General features: G+C 47.4%; 1 protein-coding gene across 4 annotated transcripts in view; it reads right to left on the bottom strand.

Annotated features, from left to right (window-relative positions):
* LOC143845051 (uncharacterized) overlaps positions 1–22,167 on the bottom strand; it is a 391,664-nt gene that overhangs the window by 254,147 nt on the left and 115,350 nt on the right. For all 4 annotated transcript variants that reach the window (XR_013234267.1, XR_013234269.1, XR_013234268.1 and 1 more), the window contains exon 2: positions 14,825–14,908. Coding sequence is in view for 1 of the 4 variants with exons in the window: in XM_077353039.1 (XP_077209154.1) it covers positions 14,825–14,908 (84 nt within the window). In the remaining 3 variants the exon portion in view is untranslated. The remainder of the gene's footprint in view (positions 1–14,824; positions 14,909–22,167) is intronic.

The raw sequence follows: 22,167 nt of genomic DNA, 5'->3' as shown, positions 1-22,167 counted from the left end.
ATGTATATCCTTCACCTTGAAAACATTTCAACCAGGGGGATTAAAAGACTGTAGGTGTGAAAAGGATGAACTGGGGACAAATGAGGATGCCATTCGATTTTGAAGACACTGGACAATGTTGTTTCTTATGATCAGGACAAATCCAGAACAGACAAATTCCTGTGAGGCCAGGAGTCTCCAACAGGTAGCTTGTAAACTACTGGTAGGACTCTAGATAGTGCAGAGTAACTTGGGCATCCCCTAGAAGAAGCTCTTTTTAAAGAAAAAACAATAGAAGACCCAGGAGAAATCATAAAAAGATCTACTATAGCTAGGTTTTTAAAAAAAGAAACTCTATTTAGCTGAAGGCTTCGTTTTTGGTGTTCTTCTTAGTCCATGTTCTTTTCCTAGGACAGAATAAAACCTGGTGACATGTTGGGTGGGGGGTATCTTAGAATATTTTTCATTACTCAGAAGTTGCTATAGCCTATCTTTAAAGAAAAGGTTGGCAAGTGATGCAATAATTAATCAAAAAGCACTGTTTACTAAGCAGTGTAATTTGGCTTCCTCATATGGTGACTGGAATCATGAAAGTGAAAAGGCATCTAGTTATATACAAGTTGCACTTCTATTTCTTAATATCCAAATCATGATCGTTATGAAAGCTGCTCTGCAATATGTTAAAGTCCTAAGACAAACAAAGGTCTGAGAACCTGAAGGCATTGCTTGAAAATTACAAGTTGTTTTACAACTTTTACAAGGGAAAATTACAAATTGTCCCTTGGGACAATTCATAGAAATTATAAAAGAGAAATTTGGAAACATATTTAGTTCCACACATGGATGCTCAGTATAAAAGGTATTGCCGGAATGGTTTCCAGGGACATGGGTCTCTTGAATATGTTTTGCTGGATCCATACTCTGTTCTGACCCTGAGTAAACACTTGTGTGCATTCTTCCTGGAGGAAGGAAGGTGCACCAATTTCCCCTTTGTTTTGGCCCACCTTCTGAACCCCAAGTTTGTTCAGCCTTCATTCACAGTTTATTTACCATTTGATGCAGGGCGAACTGATTCCAAATTTCCTGCAATTAGAGAAAGCCCATTACTTATCCACTTATGTGATGAAGGAACCAGGATTGCATTCAAACTTGCAAGAAACTTTAAATTTATTTAGGCTAGCAGCAGAGCAGGTAAAGTGCATCACACCACACCACGCTTGGTCAAGGATTACCAAATCATTCTTAGAGTAAAGATTAATCAGCTCTGTCCTTACAATGGACAAGCACTTAGAAATCTTCAGGGTATGGGAATCCAGACTTCGTATCAGGCATTCCAAAAGGAAGGAAATTTGCATTTCAATCATGATGGGTTTTTTGCGTCTTTTGTGAGCAGATGTGCTCTACCTGAGTGTGTGTGTCATTACTGTAAAGCAGTCTACCTTACTGACTAGGCAACTGTCCCTCTGCATTAGCTGAAAGGGGGAGCTGACAACATTTAAAGCAGCAGCCACCCTCAAGGACAGAGATAATGCAAACTGGGAGGATTAATGGGTCATTGAGTGAATACTTCAAGGACTGGGCATGTTCCACAGCTAATCATCTGTCTACTGAAGTGTGCCCTGACCTCAGTGGCTCAGGCTAGCATTCTCTTGTCAGATCTCAGAAAATAAGCAGGGACATCCTGATTAGTACTTGTACGGGAGACTATCGAGGAAGCTAGGGCTGCCATGCAGAGGCAGGGAATGGCAAACCACCTCTGCTCATCTCTTCTCTTGAAAACGATACATGTCAGTCATGTGACCTGATGGGACTTTCCACCAAAAAGAAGGGATTATGTCCTCCATGATTGTTCCAGTCAAATAAGCTACATGTGGGCTTGAGGGCTTTCCAGAAATCATCATAGCCAAAATGATGGTAACCAGCTATCTCTTGAAGAATGGAGAAGCAAGCTACGTCTACTCTGAAGAGTTACACCCACCTCCTGTTCTAAAACATGTCCTCTTGTGACAAGAGATGGCAGTAAGTCTGACCTTCTTAGAAACTTCTGTTTGGATTGATGTCCCTTTTTAATAACGTCTTGTTGAAACTCTCTCCCCGCCCCGCCCCCCAGCCCCCAACATCACCAGATTCATTAAACTGCTGTCAGCATGCCAGGATTTGATTTGGAAACGTGCATTTATTTTGATCTTCCGAGAGAAAAATAAATGGAATTAGTCATTTTGTTTTCAAAGGTCTCCAGGGTCAGGTACATGATTGGCATCTCACCAAAGTGTGTGAAGGGTACAAATGGATACTTCCTGGGTGCCCTAGCATTTCAAAGGAATATGTGTGTTTCTGTATATATAATATATATGTGAGTATGCATATAGACTGGCATTTTTTTATGAATGGTACTCTGTAAAATATCGGGGGGGGGGGAGAGTCTGACATACATTGCATAGCAATTGAGGGCTAATGAAGATCCAGGTATTAAATCAATTAAGAAGTATCAAAAGCTACCTAATCATCAAGGAACAAAATTGGCACCACAATATGTAGTGAGTATGGGAAAGCCTAATTTACTAAACATACCCTGCAGTCACATAATTGCATGTAATTTTACCAGCATAATTAACTAATTTAATTACCACTTCTCAAGTGCATCAATTATTGACATTACAGAGTTTTCAGACAGCGGAATTACTGTGTGATACATTCAGAGAATGCAAAATGTTCCTGGCGCTAGCTTCCCTAGTCACAGGCAACAACCGAGGGGAGATACCCGGAGCACCTCATCTCTCTCCATCACATCCCCCTCTACTCCCCCCACCATGTGAGAAAACACATTGCACAGCTGGGTGTCCAGCGTGGATTGGAAAGGAAGCCACCCACACACCACAGGTATATCGGTCCCCCATATACGAAGCTATTCAGGCTAAAGCTCTAGATTTACTCTTAGTTGAATATATTGGCTACTCTGATAAGTACAAGGTACAGTTTCTTCTCTCCAATCAGGATCCAGATACAATTGATAAAGTGGCTAAATTCTAGCAAATGGCAATTAAGCTGCGTGAACTTAATAAGTAATTGTTTGTATTCTGATTTGTCCTATTTTTATGCCAATAAATGTTGTTGTTGTTGTTGTTGATGATGATGTATATTGGTCGTCATATGAAAGGGTGCATTATAGCCAATAATTTTTCAAAGATTGAAAAACAGCATGACTGAGCAATCTTTGCCCCTGCTCATTTCTCCCCTTCCCTGTTTTACGATGATTTTAGTCAACCTGGCTCTATAGGTTATGGGTTTTTCTAATCACACAAAACTTGAAAATTCAGAACTAGATCACTATAGGGCAGGAAAGGGTGTGAGCGCACTGTCGGCTCCATCAAAACTTCTTCAACTGTTGTCTGTGTACACAGGTGAAGCCAACAGCAGAAAACAGCAACATTGGGTCCAGTGTTTAGAAAGTATAGGTTAATACGACTCCCACCAGTTTTGTTGGTTAGAGACTACATCTGTGACATCTAGCGCAACACAGAGTGGTTTCTCATGTTCACCTTCCCCTGGCTCCAGGCCAACAATAACTCTTGGGCTGGAATTTAAGGGTGGTCATGGGGAGGAGTTCTGGGAAATGGACAGAAGGCAAAGTCAGTGATGTAGCTATGCAAGAGGATCAGGTGGCTGGATCCAGGAGTGTATGAACTCTTTTACAGGAGACAGGCTGCAAGGATTATTGCCAATAATGACTACGAATTATAAACATACCTGCTGTGTAAACATTCCTAACAGGCCATGGAAGCTGGACCTCCCTCTAGTCTTCTGTGCAGCCTCTCCATGGGTGGTGCCTGAGAAGGACCCAGGGACTACAAGTTACCTTGTGCCCATGAAGAACATGAACAGAGAGTAAGAAACTACCTGTCTCACATTCAATTACATCAGTAATTTCTATATTAAATATCAACATAAAGGATTGGAGGGAGGAAAAGGAAAAGGAGAAACAGGACAAAGTCACTTAAGAGAGGAAGCTGAGTCAAAGGAAGATTTGTCCTGTCTTCAGGGGAGTTCTGATGTTTGCACGCAAACATTGTGGAGTGCAGTTAAGGGGAAATCAGTGGGATGCTGTGGACTACATCCATTCCCCATGCCTTTTCCAGTGACAGGTTGCACTCATTCACTTGCACATGTACTCTAAGATCCCAATATCAGGCTTAAGGTTTTGGTTATCACCTTTATGGCCAAACGGGGTCTGGGTCCCGTATACCTGAGGGAAAGCCTCTCCGCCTACACCCCTCAAAGAGCCTTGCGCTCTACTACCTGCAACCTCCGGGTGGTCTGTGGCCCCAAGGAAGCCTGCTTGACCTCAACCAGGGCCAGAGCTTTCTCCATTCTGGCCCCCACCTGGTGGAACGAGCTCCCAGAGGAGATCAGGGCCTTAATGGAACTTCAATAATTCCACAGGGCCTGCAAAAGGGAGCTCCTCTGCCAGCCATTTGGTTGAGGTCAACCCAAATCATCGCTTCCAAATGGCCCCCAAGCCCCTCCTCCTCCTAAGATTGCTACCAATCTGCCTAACCTACTGGGTCCCAGTAAGAGTTGAGCTGAGACTCTTTTGCAGTGCCATCATTCTCTAATGTTATTGTTGTTATCATGTTAAGGTTATTGTTTTTATAATGTTATTGCTGTTATCACATGTTGTTACCATATGTTATCTGTATCTTTTTCCTGTTTCCTTTAAACCGCCCTGAGCCTCCGGGGAGGGTGGCATATAAAAATAAATAAATACATACATACATACATACATACATACATACATACATACATACATACATACATACATAATGCTTTCTGAACCTAACAAATAGCCTCCAGGGTGATTTTTGGAGATTTTGCAAAGTTCTGTTTCATCACTAATGAATAACCGCCGCCAACACTTACACATCTACATGGGAGAAAGCACAGTTCAGAGGTTTTAAGTTCCATCTTATATTTCAAACAAATCATTGACTATCACCAAACCTCTTCATTTCGGCAAAATGCGCTACCAAGCCTAACAAACCATGTCCGAGCAGGACACTGGAACTGAGGACGCAAATAGCAGAGAAAGTTGAAAGTCACCGCAGACTCTTTCTCATTTAGCAAATGCAACCCCCTTCTTCTAAACATGGAGCAGCAATATGTAAATCTTGGGACCCAACCTATTCTGTTTCCACAATGAACTTTTAAGAGTAAAGAGAGATGTCAGTCCTTGCTCCCTCTGGAGCTGTAAGAATCAGTGTCAGTAAGGGGGGGGGGCAGCGTCAGTAAAAATTATGCCCCATGTCAGTAAATTTGTTAACAGGGTGGTTAGAAACCCTGGGAGCTGTGATTTTCTTTTCACAATGACCTCTTGTACTTGACCTTTGCACAGCTGTTTCACAGTGTCTGGAGATGACTGAACTGTGAAATGGTGATTACAGGAAAGGGGTATTTTAAGGAGACAATACAATCTAGACCCAGGAATGCAAAAAGGCCCTTTCTTGTCTCCATCAATACGTACGAAAGCCTGCTTCATTCAAATTAAAATAGGAGCTATTTAATTTTATACCATTAAAATACAATTACCATTATTATTATTATTTTTCTGATAGATAAGTAAAAGCTTTCTGTGATTTTCCCCCCATCTGTAGTGCTTTATTGCAGATGGATGAAAAGAAACAGAAAAAAATGAACCCAGAAGAAAATAGAAATGTACAAGAATAGAAAGAACTTTAAATATAATTCTATCACTAAGAGTGGCCAGCGAGATGTTCCTGATAAGTCCAGAAACAAACTATGATGCCAACATATAAGTTAAATAAACTCCCTTGTGGGCAAGTTTCTTATCCTATCTGTGGTATCAAATGTTCATGAAGCAACAGAATGAAATTTGAGTTCAGTAGCATCTTTAAGACCAACAAAGTTTTATTCAGAGTATGAATGTTCATGTACTAAAGATGTGTTTATGTGAAGGTGCGTGTGTGTGTGTACACAAAAGCGCATTCCTTGAATAAAACTTTGTTGGCACTTTGCGGTACCATTGGATTCAAACTTTTTCAAAAAGAGTCTTAGTGTTTGGAGTTTGTTCATATCTGGCTCCTTGGAGAAGGGCAGGAAGTAGATCCTGTTGGCAGCAGAGGATGGAGCCCACAGTAATGGATTTATAGTATGTATAGAACAGTACCGGATAGATTTCAGGAAAAAAATGTTCACAGTCAGAACAGTTAAGCAGTGAAATTGGCTGTCTAAGGAGGTGGTGAGCTCCCCCTCACTGGCAGTCTTCAAGCAGCTGCTGGACAGATACCTATCCTGGATGCATTAGGCTGATCCTGCATTAAGATGGCCTGGATGGCCCCTTCCAACTCTATGATTCTATTCTACTGTATTCTAACATTATGCCATGCATGTACATGTTCTCAGAGCCGTATGGTATGCATAGCTCCTCCCCTATTCCCCATCCCTTAATTAGCTCACCCAACCATCCAAGACAACTGGAGTCAATATCACCTATTTCACAGGGCAAAGGAAGGACATTTTGCCATGACCACTACTGCTCAGGCACAAAACTGCTTGGCAGCTGTCTGAGGTAGACCAGTGGAACAGACTGGAACATCAGCTCATGAGTGACCATGGCTGTTGAACACAGAACATTTACTTATTCACCATGGAGTTTACAGCACCCTTTATTCCTTTGTGGGACACTGGATCACCCATGAGATTTGCCAACTCCATCCTGAGCGACAGCATTCCTTTCACTGTTTCCATGTTCATGCAAATGAAGAGGTATACAATTGATATCCAAGAGTGATAGTCCTCTCCTGGCCTCCACCCAGCACACTTATCTCATCTGGTGGAGGGGAGCCTTTACTGCAGAAGCAAGGGACAGAAGTCTGCTTCACTGTTGGATCCCATACCCATAAGGAAGCCCAGGAGTTGTCCCTCACAAGTGCTCCTAGTTGCCTGCCAATGACATCATCAGCCACCACCTCGCACCAGAACCTCCGGTGCTTGGTCCGGGCTTCTAACCAGAGGCACCAGTACAGGGGGAAAGAGAAGGGATATGCTCAGCTGGGTCGGTATAGAACTTTTTAGTAATAGTGTCCAGTTAATTTCAGTAATATTGTTCAGTTGATTGCCAAAGAATTACTTTAAGGTGGGTGGGTGGAAAAATACACTTTGTTTAATGTTGTGAAGATTTTATAAGCCTAAGCCAAAGTCAAAAATGCATTAGGTGAAGACTTTGAGTTGTGTTAAAAGTCCTTGGGACTTCTTTTTTATCATTATAGATCCCATCAAAGTATTCTTTTGTGAGCTGCTTTAAGTCCTGGGGAGGGGGTGGTGGAAGATGGGATACATACATTTTAAATACATAAAAAAATAAACTCTACATACTTTGATGGGGTGCCATGCCGCAGGATTATCGAAGCGTTTCAATCGTACCAAAGTGCCATTATGTCTAACAGACCTCTTATCATTTCCCTCATACGAGATTGGGCTACAGAGTTAACACTGCCGTGTTGCCCCCATATTAGCCATTGTAGACTGAGTTTGAAAGAAAACAGCTGCCTGCTGCTACCTCTTTGCCGACATGAGATTTGAACCAGACCCCTCGGTTCAGATTTTCTCTCTCTCTCTCTCTCTCTCTCTCTCTCTCCCTCCCTCCCTCCCTCCCTCCCTCCCTCCCCAAGTGTAGTTAGGGAAAAGGAGGGTTTCTAATCTCCATCGTGCTGCTGCTGCTGCTGGGACAAATTATCTGTACACAGCCCGTGGCGCCACGGGCGCCACGGACTGTATAAAGGAGTAAGGGGTAGTGGGGAGGAGTTAGGGCGGGACCGGTCCGGGATAAAAACTCGGAGGGGCCAATCAGGAGCCGCGAAGCGGCTCCTGATTGGCCCCTCCAAGTGTCCATCCCGCCCGAAGCAGGCAATGGGGAGCCGCGCGAAGCGCGGCTCCCCATTCCCTGCTTCACCCGCACAGCGACAGGTAAGCGCTTCGGGGGCCGTTCGCCGCTGGGGGAGGGTGGGGGTGGTGGGAGCCGGCCTTCTCTGGGCGTCCGGAGCGCCCTCGCGGTAGCGAGGGCGCTCCGGAGGCCCAGAGAACGCCGTTCGCCGCTGGGGGAGGGTCGGGGTGGTGGGAGCCGGCCTTCTCTGGGCGTCCGGAGCGCCCTCGCGGTAGCGAGGGCGCTCCGGAGGCCCAGAGAAGGCCGTTCGCCGCTGGGGGAGGGTGGGGGTGGTGGGAGCCGGCCTTCTCTGGGCGTCCGGAGCGCCCTCGCGGTAGCGAGGGCGCTCCGGAGGCCCAGAGAACGCCGTTCGCCGCTGGGGGAGGGTGGGGGTGGTGGGAGCCGGCCTTCTCTGGGCGTCCGGAGCGCCCTCGCGGTAGCGAGGGCGCTCCGGAGGCCCAGAGAAGGCCGTTCGCCGCTGGGGGAGGGTGGGGGTGGTGGGAGCCGGCCTTCTCTGGGCGTCCGGAGCGCCCTCGCGGTAGCGAGGGCGCTCCGGAGGCCCAGAGAACGCCGTTCGCCGCTGGGGGAGGGTGGGGGTGGTGGGAGCCGGCCTTCTCTGGGCGTCCGGAGCGCCCTCGCGGTAGCGAGGGCGCTCCGGAGGCCCAGAGAACGCCGTTCGCCGCTGGGGGAGGGTGGGGGTGGTGGGAGCCGGCCTTCTCTGGGCGTCCGGAGCGCCCTCGCGGTAGCGAGGGCGCTCCGGAGGCCCAGAGAAGGCCGTTCGCCGCTGGGGGAGGGTCGGGGTGGTGGGAGCCGGCCTTCTCTGGGCGTCCGGAGCGCCCTCGCGGTAGCGAGGGCGCTCCGGAGGCCCAGAGAAGGCCGTTCGCCGCTGGGGGAGGGTCGGGGTGGTGGGAGCCGGCTTTCTCTGGGCGTCCGGAGCGCCCTCGCGGTAGCGAGGGCGCTCCGGAGGCCCAGAGAAGGCCGTTCGCCGCTGGGGGAGGGTGGGGGTGGTGGGAGCCGGCCTTCTCTGGGCGTCCGGAGCGCCCTCGCGGTAGCGAGGGCGCTCCGGAGGCCCAGAGAAGGCCGTTCGCCGCTGGGGGAGGGTCGGGGTGGTGGGAGCCGGCTTTCTCTGGGCGTCCGGAGCGCCCTCGCGGTAGCGAGGGCGCTCCGGAGGCCCAGAGAAGGCCGTTCGCCGCTGGGGGAGGGTGGGGGTGGTGGGAGCCGGCTTTCTCTGGGCGTCCGGAGCGCCCTCGCGGTAGCGAGGGCGCTCCGGAGGCCCAGAGAAGGCCGTTCGCCGCTGGGGGAGGGTGGGGGTGGTGGGAGCCGGCTTTCTCTGGGCGTCCGGAGCGCCCTCGCGGTAGCGAGGGCGCTCCGGAGGCCCAGAGAAGGCCGTTCGCCGCTGGGGGAGGGTGGGGGTGGTGGGAGCCGGCCTTCTCTGGGCGTCCGGAGCGCCCTCGCGGTAGCGAGGGCGCTCCGGAGGCCCAGAGAAGGCCGTTCGCCGCTGGGGGAGGGTGGGGGTGGTGGGAGCCGGCTTTCTCTGGGCGTCCGGAGCGCCCTCGCGGTAGCGAGGGCGCTCCGGAGGCCCAGAGAAGGCCGTTCGCCGCTGGGGGAGGGTCGGGGTGGTGGGAGCCGGCTTTCTCTGGGCGTCCGGAGCGCCCTCGCGGTAGCGAGGGCGCTCCGGAGGCCCAGAGAAGGCCGTTCGCCGCTGGGGGAGGGTCGGGGTGGTGGGAGCCGGCTTTCTCTGGGCGTCCGGAGCGCCCTCGCGGTAGCGAGGGCGCTCCGGAGGCCCAGAGAACGCCGTTCGCCGCTGGGGGAGGGTGGGGGTGGTGGGAGCCGGCCTTCTCTGGGCGTCCGGAGCGCCCTCGCGGTAGCGAGGGCGCTCCGGAGGCCCAGAGAACGCCGTTCGCCGCTGGGGGAGGGTGGGGGTGGTGGGAGCCGGCCTTCTCTGGGCGTCCGGAGCGCCCTCGCGGTAGCGAGGGCGCTCCGGAGGCCCAGAGAACGCCGTTCGCCGCTGGGGGAAGGTGGGGGTGGTGGGAGCCGGCCTTCTCTGGGCGTCCGGAGCGCCCTCGCGGTAGCGAGGGCGCTCCGGAGGCCGAGAGAACGCCGTTCGCCGCTGGGGGAGGGTCGGGGTGGTGGGAGCCGGCCTTCTGTCGGCCCCGGCTGCGGCCTCGCCCGGCGAGCCCGCTCCCGGGGCCGACAGGACGCCGTGGGAGCCTTTGGGGAGGGTGGGGGGGCGGGAGCCTCCCTTCCCAGCCCACCTTTTCCCTCCGGCTTCTGCCGGGGCTGAGCTCTCCCTCGCACCCGCGAGGGAGATCTCCGCCCCGACAGAAGCCTCCTTTCCCAGCCCCCCTTTTCCCTCCGGCTTCTGCCGGGGCTGAGCTCTCCCTCGCACCCGCGAGGGAGATCTCCGCCCCGACAGAAGCCTCCTTTCCCAGCCCCCCTTTTCCCTCCGGCTTCTGCCGGGGCTGAGCTCTCCCTCGCACCCGCGAGGGAGATCTCCGCCCCGACAGAAGCCCCCTTTCCCAGCCCCCCTTTTCCCTCCGGCTTCTGCCGGGGCTGAGCTCTCCCTTGCACCCGCGAGGGAGATCTCCGCCCCGACATAAGCCCCCTTTCCCAGCCCCCCTTTTCCCTCCGGCTTCTGCCGGGGCTGAGCTCTCCCTCGCACCCGCGAGGGAGATCTCCGCCCTGACAGAAGCCTCCTTTCCCAGCCCCCCTTTTCCCTCCGGCTTCTGCGGGGGACGGGCTCTCCCCCCCAGCCCATCTAGCGCCCATTTTATTTAAATTTAAAATGGGCTTGAAATCTAGTGATTTATAAAGTAGCAGCCTCTCAAGGGAAGTTTATATGGGACGAAAAGCGTTTTTATTGGACGCTTTGCAGCGCCATGCTTCGGAATGCCATTGCTAAGACATAAGCCAGAGGGCTGGTTTGTCACCTCCTAATCAGCAGAGGTCAGCAGGAGGTTATGTGAGCAAGGGGTGGATTTGGTCAAGCCTTCCTTTTACTATTCTAGTGTGACCCCTTTGCAGTTGTCACAGCTACCTCTCGCACGGTTATCCTGCAACTCCACTCCAAAAAGAATAGGCTCAACCTTGGCATTTCCCCCCAAGGTTTCATTTCCCCCCCCCTGAAGGTTTCATAACTCCTGCACTAATGGGGGGAAATTATTAGTGATGTTTGCCTCTGTACTGCTATCAATTATACTATATTGGATCTTAGAACACCCAAAGCCACTAAGGGAAATAAAGGGAAATAATAAACAGCAGAGTAGCATTTGAGTTGTTCCGTACAGACGTTTCCTTTTTCAAACCAATTAATTATACCCAGCACAAAATGCTTATTGTTAAAGTAAACAGGCTACAGTAACACATACTGTGTAGCATACAATGCCTCTTTACCTGTCTCAGAGTCTAATTCAATTATGAGGGTGGGAACGCAGAGAGACTCAAAATAATCCTGCATGGAAGTCATTTCCCCCTTTAGGATGTATTCCGCGTAAAAGTGAAACGCGTGGCCTCTGGTTTGCCAGTTGACGCCCGTGCTGGTTTGCAGAAATCTGCGTTTTTAATCTTGCATTCCTGATTCTAGCTTGGTTCAAGGAAATGACCAAAGTCAATGCCCTCATCTAATGGCAGTGGAGCAAAACTATGCAGTTCACATTTTACTGTAAATCGCCACAAGCCAGCAGAGTTCAGGAGTGGCAGTTGAAAAAGGCAAGTATAAATAAATAAAGGAAAACATGGTAGCCACCTGGGCAGTTTTTCCTCCTAGCAGCTATCAATCCAAAGCCACTTCTATAAAATGGGCACTGACAGTATTAGAACGGGATCGTGGAGACCAAATTACCATTCTGCCATGAAACTCACTGGGTGTCCTTTGGCCGCTCCCTTCATCTCAGCCTGTCCCGTCTCACAGACAGTTGTTGTGAGAATAAGAGTTGGTTCTTTTATGCCGATTTCTCTACCTGAAGGGGTCTCAAAATGGCTTACAGTCACCTTCCTTTTCCTCTCCCCACAACAGACACCCTGTGGGGTGGGTGAGGCTGAGAGAGCCCTGATATCACTGCTGGGTCAGAACAACTTTATCAGTGCTGTGGTGAGCCCAAGGTCACCCAGCTGGCTGCATGTGGAGGAAGAGCAGGGAATCAAACCCGGCTTGCCAGATTAGAAGTCGGCACTCCTTCTAATCACTACACCACGCTAGCTCTCTGCACCAAGCTGGCTCTCAAGTGACTTAACATAGGCCCAGAGCCCTGTGCTGTGGTGTTGTTTTTTGAGTTGCCCGGTTTCAAAATTCTGTCACTTTATATCCTGGACATTGTCCTTAAATCTCCTGGAAGCAGGAGGATGCATGTCCACAGTTTCTGCAACCCAGGCCTTGACTACAGTTTTCTTCAGGACTGTCCCCTTGTTTCTTGCATTAAACAATGTTGGTCCTCCACTGAGGAGAAAATTAGGCTATAATTATAGAAAATAAAACAAACATATAAACAGTAAATAAATAAAAGCAGCAATCTCTTTCCAACTTTCTGACAACATATCAAATACATAAATCATACATCCACAAATTAACAGCATATTCATTCATTCATTCATTCATTCATTCATTCATTCATTCATTCATTCATTTATTTATATAGCGCCCTCCCCAAAGGCTCAGATTTATGCATCTGCATGCTCCTTATGTTTATTAAGATATCCTGTCTTAAACACATAGAGGGTTCTCTAATTGGTTTTTCTTTCCTCCTTTTGCAAAGTGAAGTTAAGGCTGATCACCATGGGCAAGGATCTCTTTATTTTTTGGCATTTCAGTCTTCCTTTGCAGTAAAGCTTGGCTCTGAGTTTAACAGAGAGTTCTTGTCACTGCATCTCTCAGTTTTGGAGTGCCAGATGTTAATTAAACAAGTGCACACTACAGCCAAGTATTTCCAGGCTACTGAGAGGTGAGCTTGAGAGAGAGCCTTCATGGCCTTGAGTTGCAATGACTGGGTTCACTAGGGCACAAACAGGAAAGCCTGCAAATGGCTTTGGGTTTATATTTTTAAAACTGGCTTTCGTTTCATCATATGTGTTATTAAAACTATTCGATTCATTTCCCCCCTTTTTTCATACGCCACTTTGTATGCCTCTTTTTACTACCCAAAGGACTCTCAAAATGGCTTACAATCGCTTTCCCTTCCTCTCCCCAAAACAGACACCCTGTGAGGGAGGTGAGTCTGAGAGAGCTCTGAGGGAACTATGACTGGCCCAAGGCCACCCAGCTGGCTGCATGTGGAGGAGTGGAGAATCAAACCCAGCTCTCCGGATTAGAAGCCGCCTCTCTTATTCACCATACCAAGCTTGCTCTCCAGCCAAGCTGACATAGTTATCCCCATCCTGTAGCCAGAGTTGAGGCAGAAAGACAACCACCTGCCTACAACCACTGCCACAGACAGCAGCATCTTCAAAGCATAATTGTACACTGAGTTCAACCATTTAAAAAGAACAATACAAAGAGAATAGTCCTGCACAGTCAAAACACGTAGAAGAGAAGCAGGAGTGTGTTGTTACCCCCATCACTCACTCATGGTGAAGTGTGTTGGCCATGCTGCTTGTACACAGATTTGCCATATGTGGGAATAGGGCCTATGCACTGTACAAGCTTTGTGTGCCTAGGCTTTGCACATTGATTGAGAGAACAGGGACTACAGATCTGGGGCCAGTGGACGCAGCCATGACCTTCAGGGAGAGCCAGTGTGCTCCCTCTTGCTCCCCCTCAATTTTCCTTTTCATATATCATGTAATAGGGTTATTATTGACATCAAGATGAATAATAGTTCTGGCTATACTGATATGGTTTGATTGAGTTATTGGCAATAGATATGGACGTTGGATCATCCAACAGCATTCAGCATCACAGCCAATGTATCTCTTTTAACCCATGTAGAGAAAAATGTGTGCCACTATTCATTACCTTTATTTCATTACATTTAACTCATCTGTTTATATTTCCCTGCTATTATTATGCATTGTTCTGAAATGAAATCAATGAGAAGCTATTAAAAACGTAAGCGGTTCTCATTAGTATACGTCACCTGGGAACTTAAGCACTGTGCTCTGCATTATAGCATGGATTTTTTAAACAGCATGACAATCATAAAGTGAGATCCTCAAAAGACAAAATCATCTCAACCCCAAATAGGAAAATCTGCCTTCTTTAGCTTCTGTGATTGCAGTATTTTGTTTTTTGCCATTGTTCTCAGTTTCCCATTGGATTTATCTCAGGATCTGTATCAGTATACCTCTTTGCAAGATTTACAGAGTTTTAGTGTTAACGTGGAGGACACACATGAATTTTCAGATTCTGGGTGTTACTTTACATTTTCTTGTGGAGATATAAAGCAATGGACAACATGTCAGATAGGAGACATGTCCACTGATTGTCCACTGATCGTTACATTACACATTGATGAAATTTACCAAAACAAGGATAAATCACTGGAACTATTCTGTTGGAAATTGGCCCACTTCTGTTAGGAGGTTCCCTCATTGAACAGTTTATTGAGCCTGCATGGATTCATTTGATGTTTCCTTTCAGATAGGAGCCTTCTGCCTTTAGAAAGAACATGTCTCAAGAAATGTTGATGAATCACATCCGTCTATGTAATATCTTTGCAATTATGGGCATTCCACCTATTAGGAATGTGCATTTGCTTTTAACTAATAAAAACCCCCATAAAGTACTTTTTCCTTATTTTATCTTAGTATGATGAAAATGAATACTAAAAGTAATAACATTAGTTAATACCTGCTATCTGGCTTAGAGAGCTCAAAACTGAATTCAAATTCTGAGCATGAGAGAGAGTTAGGAAATAATGGAACTGACAGAAATTGTTTCCAGTCGGCAAACTAGACTATACATTTGACTCAACTTACTGTCATATGTGCTGCTGATGGACAATTCAAAGTTTTACCCTTCAGGAGCATAAGCCAATCACTTTCAAATGGGAGACTGGAATTCTGAAAAGAAAAAACAAAAAAAGCAGAGTGTAAAGGTTTAACTGTTGGCCAACTGACAGGGTTTTAGGTAGTTGGATTTGGGTTGCAAAAGGCTTGGGAGTCCTGCTGATTAGGTAGGAGTTCATTAGGAACCTCAGGTATTTTGGATTTATTAATTATCAATTAATCAAAACTTCTAAGATTATAACAAGAGTATTTATTCTAAAATGATTGCAATGTTATTAAAAACCCTTTAAAATATCTATAAAACTCTCTATTATCATCAAATCCCATCTAAGAAAAGATTATCCTCTTAGTCCTCAAAATCCCAAGTAATCCAACCGTTTTCCCCTTTCCTGTAAAAAGTCAACAAGGAGTTTCCAGTTAGCAATGAATGAAGTGACAGGCTTGTATGTCTTTCAAATTCTCCTTTTCTTTTCTTCCTTAGTAGCAGATAGTTTGTTAGGGGGAGGGTTTAAACTGTGTTTGTACTTCACAATTTATTTTCTTGCTTAAGAGCTTATTCCCCTTCACCTCTTTTGAGTGTTGGTCCATATCTCTACCTCTTGTATACACAGGTTACAGTCCCAGCTATTGGTACCCCACAACATAGGTGTTTCCCCGTCGATAGCAGAAGGATGTTTTAGTTAGTTACAGGGGCTGCACGTATATTGATGAACCGGGTAACAAAATATAGAAGGAAAAGAAGTTTGTAGGGTATGCAAAATTTAAATTCCTAGTTTTTAAGGTTTGGAGACAAGGTATCATCACATCTGTTAATGTTCCCAAGTTTGCAAGGGCCAGTTGAGCTCAGGATCATGGCAAGGGATGACAATGACAATGGGCTTCAGCCTTCTTTCCCATGTTTGGCTCCCTGAGCCAAAATGGCCATTGGGGGGGTGGAGTTTGCTCTGCTGTGGGGCTGCAAGTGTACTAACTGCACTACATGGAGGCTCCCGCACAGTCATTGCAGCAGATGCCCCTCCCCCAAACCAAATTGGGCCCTGGTGTGGTTGGGAATGCTAGTTCTCCAATGGCATGTATGAATCAGGTTGGGGAACCTCAACCCAACTTATGCCAACCATGTCATCCAACTTGACTCTTTGGCATATCTTACAGAGGAGGTTTTTCTTTGCATGTATTTAATGCTGCTCTACTTAGAATCTTTACAGGTTTTCCATCCAAGGGAAAGACACCAAAGGGGAGAACCCATTTCCCCAAGGTAATGAGGGTACAAGAAGAATGGTAAGCAAGGTGAGGAGACCTTGCCTCAAGCTGGGATTACCAGAACTCAAACACTTGCAGCGCCTGTTGCTTTGAAAGATAACAGCACCAGCAGACAGAACAGGCAGATTTTGAGTGCAATAGATGGGTAAGTATAAGCTAAGTGTGCCTCCAGCGGCCCTGCTGTGAGGTGCCCACTCTCTTGTTTTAGCCTAGCTCCTTTTTCTATTTTCTTCTTCCCTGAAGAAAGAATGACTGTCCCACCCTGTCACAGTCTGATATTTTGCCTCTGGCTCAGCCTGGGAACCTGAAGGACGGGTCAAGCTTGCTCTTCAAATTAAACCACTGAAATGGCACTCCAATCTAAAAATTCAAAAATAACAAAATAGTTTATTCAACATAGATGGGGAAAGGTCAGATGAAATCAGGGGTAAAATTTCTGAGATAATTCAATAAAGAACACTGAGGCAAATCAGTATATACACAGTTCATATGTTTTAACGGAGAGTTTCTTAAGCTTTTCACAATGACTTAGAATCTGTAAGATGAGAAGCTTTTGTCTCAGTGTTTCGGCAATACACCAGTATAATTCGTTTGAGTATTCACTGATTCTTTTGGTTTCCAAATGGCTGGGATGCTCTATCCTGTAACCAAGCTCCTTCTCTAAAAGCACCAGTAATCTTCTTAAGCTTTACTGGCCATTCTGGTTTCAAAAGGCAGTCTCTAATCACACTAGAGCAGTGGTCCCCAACCCGCGGGCGGCGGCCCGGTGCCGGGCCGCGAAGGCCTTGGCACCGGGCCGCAGCTCCCTCTCCCCGCCCCCTCCCGCAGTAAAAAACTTCCCAGGTCGCAAGCTTGCGGCCCGGGAAGCTTCTTACTGCAGGGGGGGAGGGAATAAGGGCTGCGGCCGCGCATGCGGCATGCACGGCCGAAATCGCACACGTGCGGCACTTGCCCGCATGCGCAAAAGTGCCGCACATGCGCGATTTCGGCCACGCATGTGCAATGCGTAGCCACGGCCGTGCATGTGCAATGCGCGGGCGGGCAGTTGCCTTGCCGATCCCCAGCCTCAAAAAGGTTGGGGACCACTGCACTAGAGCAGTGGTCCCCAACCTTTCCGAGGCTGGGGACCGGCAGGGCATCGGGCCGCGCCCCCGCGGACCGTGCCCGTGCGGGCCACGCCCGCGGATCGGGCCGCGCCCACGGATCGGGCCGCGCCCACGGATCGGACCGCGCCCACGCCGCGCCCGTGGATCGGGCCGCACCCGAGCCGCGCCCGCGAGCCGCGCCCACGGGCCGCGCCCGCGGATCGGGTCGAGCGGGCGTGGCCCGCACAGGCGCGGCCCGGCCCTGATTCCCTCTCCCCGCCTCCCGCAGTAAGAAGCTTCCCGGGCCGCAAGCTTGCGGCCTGGGAAGTTTTTTACTGCGGGGGCGGGGCGGGGAGAGGGAGCCGCGGCCCGGTGCCATGGCCTTTGCGGCCCGGCGCCGGGCCGCGGCCCGCAGGTTGGGGACCACTGCACTAGAGCACACTAGTGCTATCTCCCTGTTTTGACTGGATAGGGAATTACTTTTCTCTCTAGAAGATCTGTCTTCTTTTCATAGCTCAAATGGGAGTCTTAACTTAACTATCCACTCTTCCTTGTCAGACTCCCCAGTTCTCCATCTGTGTTAAACTGCTCTCAGTCGGGGCTGAGTTCAGACTGAATTCCTCAGCATGGAGCTCTCAAGTCTTTCTCTGCTCAGCTAATGCTAATCAGTCAGATTCCTTAGAGCAGCCTCTCGCTCAAAGCATTCTGGTTCTGTGAAGAATTAACCCTTCACAGTTTTTTACTTGTTGGTACAGCATTTCTAAGCTTTTAAAAGTGCAGTACTTTACAAAAAATATGCTAGTGGTGGAGGTGAATCCTAAGGGTAGTATTTAGAGCACCAGTGATTCCTTCTCTCTAGTAATAATTTTTTGAACTTCATGAACTCCTTGTTTTTTGCCAAGGAACCTACTTACATCTGCTACAAAATCCCTAGGCAATGCAGAAAATTCTGAGAAGCGGTCTAGACTAGAGTGTATTAATCTTGGTTCATACTGGTTGTCAGCACCCAACAATTCCCTGAAGCTGAGCATCATAAAAAAAACATAGTCAGTTGTCATGGACAAGTTGTTTTCTTAGAATCTTGCCATTGTTGATCTTCACCTTGAAGCAGTTCTGATAACAGTCCTAGAAGCTTCAGAGCCTGGGGGAATACGATTTGAAGTTCCTTACTTTACATTCAAAGGAGATTTTATTTTTAAAAAATTCCAAACTGAATTCTTTCTAATTTGCATGGGGCAGGCACCTATTGCACCTACCATACCGCATCCTGAATGCCAGGTTCTTGATGCTTATTACTCAGGCTTACCTCATCAGTGATTTAATAAGGTTGCCTCATTTCTGTCCGTCTGCAGGAAAGATATGGGAGGCAATGACAGCTCCTTCTTCCCCAGGGCAAAATTCCGCAGCTAACAGTACCGATGACAAATTTTGACAAGTGCCACGACAACTGAGCATAACTTGGTCCACCTTTATTGCCCTGACCATAGAGGGCCTTCCCTTTCTGTTCCAGTGCCAAAACACTGCTGCCATTATTAGAAAGTGGGGGAAGGAAGGATCAGAGGCAAAAAAAAATAAAATAAAATAAATGGAAGTGCAGAGATCATATTAATCAGATGAAGGAAAACACTTTCCCAACTACAATGGTGGCTGAAGCCCATAAATTAGATGACTGAAGTAATAAGACACGTGAAATGGCTTTTAAGTCCACTAGCAGCTCTGTGCAATAAATTTCCAGTGACATCCAAGCTTTTAGCAGTGGCTATGATTTATTGCCGTCTGCAGGAAGAGACCTTTCACGGATTACCTCTAAAGTGGCAAAACTGAATTTTTCAAAATTAGTGAAGCTGTGTGAATATTACAGGCAAGTCAGCCCCAAAAGTCTTTCTCCCCCCTCCAGCCCCAAAATGTTCCCTATTAACTACACCAGCAGATAAGCCGGAGAGTAGCCACGGACTGGGGCTGCTCTTGGGAGCCAGCTTCTTCTTGTCCATGTGAGAGGAAGATCAAATGGGCTTCTGTCTTATCTCCCTGACACTTGCTGTGTTTTTATTCTGTGTTATCAGCACAAGAGCTGTGAGTAGAGGGGGGAACAGGGCCTGCCTCTGTGAAACAGCCTGCCTTTGGACAAAACCAAGAGGCGCCTTGAAGAGCATCAGCCGTTTGTGTTAAGTTGGGGACTATAAAGGGGATTGTCCTTTGGAGGAAAACCAAAACAAAGCTGAAATACAGACAACTGCAGGCTCAAAGAAGAGGCTTTGGAACTTCAATAGAGCCACAGCAAGCAGACAATCCTATTACGTTGCTGGAAGGAGAACTAATTGCTAATATTCAGGGGTCAGGGTTATAATCAGTAATGGGAAGAGGCACATTTTCCCAAGGATCTGGTGAAAATCAGTTCCACCTGATATTCATAACCTGATAGCCATTGCCTAATAAACACTACAACAAAGTTCGAATCTAGTGTCCCCTCTAAGACCAACAAAGTTTAATTCAAGGTATAAGCTTTTGTGTGCATGCAGACTTCTTCAGATTTTTTTGTCCCCCCCCCTTTATCTGAAGAAGCGTGCATGCACACAAAAGCTTATACCTTGAATTAAATTCTGTTGGTCTCAAAGATGCTGATACACACCAATGAGAGGCCTGCAGGATTAGATTGCCATGTAAAGTATGGAAGATGACGAATATAATAGGAACAGGCTTTTTCAGTTGTGCAGACCTGTCATTTAACTGGGGCAAATACTAGGCCCCAATTGTGATTGTGGTGCAGCCTGACAATCTATTTGCCATCTATCACAGGACTGTGGGTATTATGCTTTCCAGTGAGATGTGATTGAATTCTTTGTACTCTGAGGATTGAAAACTTAAATTATTGTTAGGGGGTTGCCCAATCTGTCTGTATAACCATAGTACCCACTTGGTGCATGGTTTATATTACTACAAGCTTCCTGTGCGTAACCCTGCTATACAATAAATATCCTAACCATTGGTGGCTCTAATATTTCAAAAAATACAGGACGGAGCATTGTACGGGACACCTCCAGGTGTCCAGCCTGCGCTTCCGGCTGCATGGGCCAATCCAGGTGCGCTCAGCAAGGCTGGGCACACCTGGATTGGGCCAGCCCCTGGAGCACTCATCTCCAGAAGCTGGCCACAAGGTGCACAGCTTAGGATGCATACTCTTAGGAGTGTAAAGTATGTATACGATGAACAGTTACTGAACGTACATTCAGCAGAGAGGTTGGATTGACTTCAACCCTTGGTTGAGTGTGCCATTAGTGGCAATGCTAGGTTTGTTGAGCTGTAAGAAGTCAAAAAGCCCTTTGAGAGACCAACTATTATATCCAACATCATTTCCTTTGGAATGACTCAGCCATTTGTGAAGGGTCATTGTCTGAGTGCCACATTTTCAGTGAGAAGGGTATTTTCCTTTATTTGAGCTGGCTAGAGAATCTGAGCTTGGCTTTCTGACACGAGCCACCCAGTCTTCCTTGTTTGGCAAGCACATTTCCACAATCTATCTGTTCCATGCTGTTGGTCTAGCGTGGCCTGGACTGCAGAGGCAGATCTGAGAGTGGAAAAGACACTGACAGTGGGTCAAAGAGGCAGGAATCTGAAGAGGTGACCCTTTGGTGATCCCTTGGCTGCTTTTGATTGGCCGCAACAGTTCTGTGCTGAAAAGTATCTGATACATAAACAAGCAGTGTCATGTAAACTGCCCATGCCATTGGGGTAGACAGTACTTGTAAACTCAAGAGATTCTGCTTACTTTACAACAATAAAAATGTTAATACTGTTTTACTATCAGGAGTGCTAACATACCCCTAGAAGGTCAACCCCCTGCATTAGTTTTTGTTTTTCATTTTAAGTACCTATTTACCCCTAACCTTGGAAGGGTTTCCAGAATGGGTAGGAGTTGATTTTTTAATATAATTTTTAAAAATGTGTTAAATATTCATCGGGTTATATGACTATATATGGTCATGGCGACCCACCCACCCCTCCCAAAATGGCCAATGATGGGCCTGGGGGGGTGGGCAGGGGAGGAGCCCTTGGTGCGCATGGCCACAGCTGTGCTTCCCAGACATATTCTGCATGATTGCACTATTTCTGGGGCGTCTTAAAGCCTGACGAAGGTTTCAGGGGTTTCTCAATGGTAAAAGAGCTGAGATAGGCTCCCCTTGCATTTGTTTTTGTTTTTGATTGTAAGTACCTATTTACCCCTAACATTTTTCTTTTTATCCTTTTAACAATGAGTTTAAAAAATCTTTTTTCAGTTCTTCTGTGCTTTGCTTGGATTGTTTAATGAATATTTTTAGATGGTTCAGTACTTGTTTTATGCTGCTATGGAATCCCTGACTATGTATTAAGATGTGTTTTAAATAGCTTATTTTTCATATTGACAATGTGTGCTTATGTTTTTTTTTATAATAATAAACTATTTTTTGTATCCCGCCCTTCCTAGATAGTTCAGGGCAGGTAACAACATGGCCTCAAACAATCCATAATATAATAAATTTAACATTTGAAAACATTTTCGTAAATTACAGTAGCCCCTGTTTATTGGTCGGGAGGGGGGGTTGAGATCTTTAGAGCAGTGGTCCCCAACTTTTTTATCACCGGGGACCACTCAACGCTTGACAATTTTACTGAGGCCTGGTGGGGGGGGAGTAGTTTACTCCTCTACTCTCAACCACTGCCCTAACGCTCTCTGATCGCTATGCTAATGTTTAAACATCCCTTCAAAATAAGATACAGACACGCCACAACAATGAACATAAGGAACATTTATTTTCATGGAAATTTTAACTCATGACAATGACAAATCAATGGGAACCCTGAGCTTGTTTCTCTGCAACGAGATAGTCCCATCTGGGAGTGATGGGAGACAATGACACCTGAAGTGTGTTGTAAAGGGCTGGGGGGGGGGATGAAGTAAAGGACCGGGGGGGGGGGAAGGTGTCCTTCGCG

The sequence above is a fragment of the Paroedura picta genome, chromosome 9, assembly GCF_049243985.1.
Source record: "Paroedura picta isolate Pp20150507F chromosome 9, Ppicta_v3.0, whole genome shotgun sequence".
In the NCBI taxonomy this organism is placed as follows: domain Eukaryota; kingdom Metazoa; phylum Chordata; class Lepidosauria; order Squamata; family Gekkonidae; genus Paroedura; species Paroedura picta.
Note: the sequence above shows the minus strand (reverse complement) of the source record. Positions and strands in the feature narration are given on the sequence as shown.